At 41.0% G+C, this 4,794-nt stretch overlaps 1 protein-coding gene across 1 annotated transcript; it reads right to left on the bottom strand.

Annotated features, from left to right (window-relative positions):
• Nucleotides 1–742: 742 nt before the first annotated feature.
• On the bottom strand, nucleotides 743–4,433 carry wasf3a (WASP family member 3a). Its single transcript, XM_062433441.1, has 8 exons — nucleotides 4,301–4,433; nucleotides 3,224–3,358; nucleotides 2,949–3,102; nucleotides 2,747–2,864; nucleotides 2,448–2,632; nucleotides 1,466–1,687; nucleotides 1,050–1,354; nucleotides 743–900 (listed from the first exon to the last, which is right to left on the bottom strand). Exons 1-8 carry the CDS (start codon nucleotides 4,431–4,433, stop codon nucleotides 743–745), a joined length of 1,410 nt encoding a protein of 469 aa, XP_062289425.1.
• Nucleotides 4,434–4,794: the final 361 nt, after the last annotated feature.

The following is a 4,794-nucleotide window of genomic DNA, read 5'->3' as shown; positions in this document are numbered from 1 at the left end:
ACAAAGTGAGGTAGCAATTACATTTAGTAAAACATATAATGGAATCAAACACTGACATAACACAGGTAGGGGCACATTTAGTTACAATATAAGGACTGTACTCGTATTTAATTCTATTAAACAATACAAATAAATACTTAAACCCTTTCAGTATTTAAGATTGTAGTGCTGAACTCATTAATAAACAATAGAGCTTTTTCACAGCAGACATTTGTCATGGTAGGAAAAGCAAAGGTCTTATTAATAACAACAATGACTCATTACATTCAAGTGTCCCAGACAGTGTGACAGTGAGCTATCATGTACAATAGCAGGATCCTAAAACCAGAGCAGCTAAATGGATTTCAGCCATCATTCATTTTATTATTTACACCTGTGCTTTTCTTACTGTGACATGTTAAAATGAAAAAGGGACATATCCTCTAAAGACATTTCAGCTTCAAAAATCACATCAGTGGTATAAAACTAAACAAGTATTCATCATACAAGTAATCACTTTTTAAAAATCTGTTTATAGCACATCTGAAAATTAACCTGTTTCGGAGGAGTGGTGCTCACTCATGTAACTTCCTCATGACAAATGTGGCAGCACAGTATTAATATACAGTAAGAGCAACTGAAGGTACTCAGTGCGTTGACATCCATTAGGTCGAGCCAAAGAGAGGGATTCAAGCTTTGGGTTTATTTTCACTGAAGAACCAATGAAACAAATGTTCAGGCAGGAGCTACACTTTGTGTTTGGTCAGTCTGACCACTCATTTTCATCCAGCTCAGAGTCGTCTTCAGAGTCGCTGTACTCCACCGCAATACGCCGGGACAGGATGGTGGCCACGTCGTTCCCCACCGGCTCATGCTTACTCTGCTGCTCCTGCTGCTCTTGGACTTTCTTCAGCCGGATGCCTATTGAGGCATATTTAACAATGAGATCAATCAAATATTGTACATTTGTCAGGGTCTTATAAAGTGGAAGATCATTTTAAAACAGTCCTGTCTACTTACCAGCAGAAAACTATAATACATAATACATTTCTGACAGTGCTGATACTCACCCATACGGATGGCAGACAGCAAATCACTTCTCGCATCTCTCACAGTTTTAGTGTCAGCTCTGCTGCCTTCACTGTGTCCTGATAGGTGTGATGGTGCAGCTGGGGGAGGGAGAGGTGGAGGCGGGGGACCTGGGGGAGGAGGAACCATCCGAGGCCCCATAGGAGGCACAGGTGGGAGTGCATAACCTGGGCCTACATGCAAAACTCCATTATGAGGCTTTGGTGGTAGCGCGCCCAGAGGAAAACCAAAGGCTGTCTGTGCTGAGGGGATGGCTGGACCCAGGGCAGGAGGAGGAGGGACAGGGCTGGTGGACAATAAAAAAAAGAGGATTATGTTGCAGTTGCTGGAAAAGTGATGTTTAATTCTTGATGTTGATTATGCAACAGTTGAGACTCAGTTCTTGAAACAAACATACTTGTAAGCTGCAGGTGGACGAACTGAACTGTTCATTCGATCTGCACCATGAGGCTCTGCCGTGGGGTAGGTTACTCTCTTGTAGTTGACATCAATGCTGTGGTATTCATGCTCCACAGGTGGTGAGGGGTGTGCGTTCCCAGGCACGTAATCATGAGACTTGGCATAATTACAAACAGCGTGGGCAGGCACTGGAGGGATGGGGTAGTCTGGGATGTCGGGCCTGGATAAACAATGAAAGACAGAGAACTTCTCATGCAGATGCCTTCACATATCCAGATGGTGGATTTGCTCTTATAAAATCGAAACTGAGGCATTACACGACAGACATATGGTGATTTGAGTTGCAAGGTCTGAATCATGAAAATAGAATCTTACCCTATAATACCCCCACATTTAGTTTTTCTTCACATCTGTCACTGACTTTTCTTCGCTAACATTCCCTGAAATAAACCTTTAGTCTTGCTATCATGATTTTGTATATAATACATGATATTTTTAGAAAGTGTAGAGTAAAGTGACAGTAAATATGGGTAGGGAAATAGGGGACATCTTCTGCTACCAGTTAATATTTACACTGACACTTTTCAATGAGCATTGTGGCACTGATCATGACTTTTCAGCGAAGATTAAATCTAGATCCAAACATTTTATGTGTGGAGCATCTAATCTTACTGCTACATTTCATATGTAGCAGTAAGATTAGATGCTCCATCAGGCATCATGCTGTCATGTGAACATGCAAACATTCACATACATGCTGAGAACAAAAATTGCACACAGATGCTATAAAATTTAAAAGCTTGGTGCTTGAATATGCTTAAAAGAACAACCATCACTGCAACAGTTTCTCCAAAGCTGTCCAGTTTGAGGTGTCGACTCCATTTGAAAACACAAATTCCTTGATTCCATTCCCACCTTCTTTCAAAAAAACACAAAAACAAACAAAAAAACAAAAAACCAAGCCCTCGGAAAGCACAAACCTGCCATCAGGGGAGAGCGAGCCTTCAGACGACCCCCCTCGCCGCAGTGTTTGTGGATGGCGATGATCTGGACGAAGCTCTTTATCAAATGCCATCATGTTCCACTCGTGTCTGCGGTTTCGAGCCTTTCTCACCTTCTTCACTTCACGCTGAAGGGTGCTGCTTTCCACACATCGCTTCTGTTCCTGGGAAATGTGGATGGAGGGACAGAACATGAGATGAAAACTCACATTCTAAATACAATATGTAAAAAATACAGAAAAAAGAAACATCAGCATTTATTGGTGGTGTGCTCTCACCCTTTGCTTCCTCCTCTCTTTCCTCTTTTCCTCTGTATCCTGAAGCATCTTCTCCTTCCACAAGTCAAAGAAGTATGACGGGTCAGAGTAGTAATTCATGGCGTCAGTGGAATCCTCTCTGCATTAAAAAACAAATTACAATAAGAAGTGACACAGTTAACTCAGAATCGAAGCTCATCAGATGTTACAACACATGCAGTACCTGTAGGCAGTGAGGGTGCTCAGAGGAGGAGGCCTGTCGCTGCTGTTGTACATGTCAGACACAGAGTTCGGAGTGCTGCCTTTGGACAAAACCTGCTGGTTCTGGATGGTAGAGCTTTTAAAAGCCTTCCTCATGTTTATGTCCTGAAGTGAGACTGCAAAACAGCATGACAGGTCAGATTTAATGTAACACTTGTGAGAATGAATGACAGAGTTGAAAGTAAGGAATAAAATATCATCTTAATCCTATTGAGATAGAGTTAGATTGTCACTAACCTTCCTCCACACTGGAGTCCAGCTGGGTGACCTTGTCGGCCAAACGGTCGATACGGTCCTGGAGACCATTGGCACGCACATAAAAGGTATTGGCTTCATTAAAAAGTTCCCCAAACACATTTTCTGCATGTTTACCTGCAACAACACCAAATTGAGAAGAAAAGGGGGGAAAAAAGAAAAAGAAAGAGTATAAGACTTATTAAAGAAAGCATTGTGCATGGAGCAGGAACATAATAAACAGACATACATGCATTTCTGAATCCATTATATTTCTCTGGATTATGCACTGAGTGAGTGGTCCCTGTACATCACAGCATGAATGGCACACGCCGGACAGCTAAGATCTACTTAATGTGGATGCTATCATTAGACTGCCTCTGTTTATGTCTCCACCCACTCACTCACGCTGTCTTATCTGCCTGTGATACAAAGCTTTACGGTAAGCTCTAAGCTCCTGTAACTTCACTAAATCCCAATGCGCGTGCACACACACACTATAATCAGAGTATCCATGGGCCAGATGTCCATGAGTAAATTTCCTCCCTAAAAATACTCTTTTGCTCTACATTTTTCTTTCCTATATATCTCTGTGACCCATACAACAAAAACATACAGTTTATATAGACTTTGCAATACTTACATTTACCATTAAAACCACTCTGTACAGTAAAAAGATGTCACTATCGACAAACCGTTTGCTTTGCTTTTAAAGTGACATTTGTGTTGTTTTATGTTTTGCTAACAGCCCCACAATCAAGTGACAATGAGGTTACATTTTTAAAAACTCTGTAGCCTTGTAAAATACCGCCTGCTTTTTGTGCCAATAATAGTTTCAATCTTTGTCCAAACAGATGGGAATGAAAGATTATTTTAAATGACACTGCATGATAATGTCTTTTAAGGACTTGTTTAAAGCTAACACGGGTTGATTTTGCTCAAATATTACTGCAGCTGAACTTGTTTTGATAGCAGTGATGACACTTGACCCTGACCTCACTTTGCTTCTGTGATGATCTCAGACACATCTGAATAAGTTATGGTACAAACTTTTCTAAATGTGAGTAACTGTGATCTTACTCAGGCTACTGAGCTGGCGGATGATGGCAGACAGCGTGTTGTTGGTTACACATTCCAGCTCATTGCTGATTCCATCGGGTACGGCACTGTGGCATAGGTGCCGAGGCTCAATGTTTCTCTTGACCAAAGGCATGACCCCTCCTCACATCTCGGCTGCACCGTCTGCTGGGAGACAGAGGACAGCATTGAAAGCTCAGCAGATAAGACCTGCAGAGTAAAACTGTCAATATTATTCATAAATATTTATTCATAAAGCATGTTCAATGGGAATCAAGCATGGTGTCTCCTCAAATGTCATATTTGTACAGCAACATGATCTTATACCACCTACACCTGTAATTCCTACCTCTGTTCATGGCAAAATTACTACAAAATATATCTATTTGCATAGGCTACATTAATGCATGATTAATACTACTTACTATTAAGTAGTATAATAATGATTCCCTAAACACTATAGATATTATTATTTCTTCTAAATCTCTCGTAATTTT

The sequence above is a fragment of the Scomber scombrus genome, chromosome 14 (genome assembly GCF_963691925.1).
Source record: "Scomber scombrus chromosome 14, fScoSco1.1, whole genome shotgun sequence".
Taxonomy (NCBI): domain Eukaryota; kingdom Metazoa; phylum Chordata; class Actinopteri; order Scombriformes; family Scombridae; genus Scomber; species Scomber scombrus.
The sequence above is the reverse complement of the archived record's forward strand: the minus strand, read 5'-3'. Positions and strand labels throughout refer to the sequence as shown.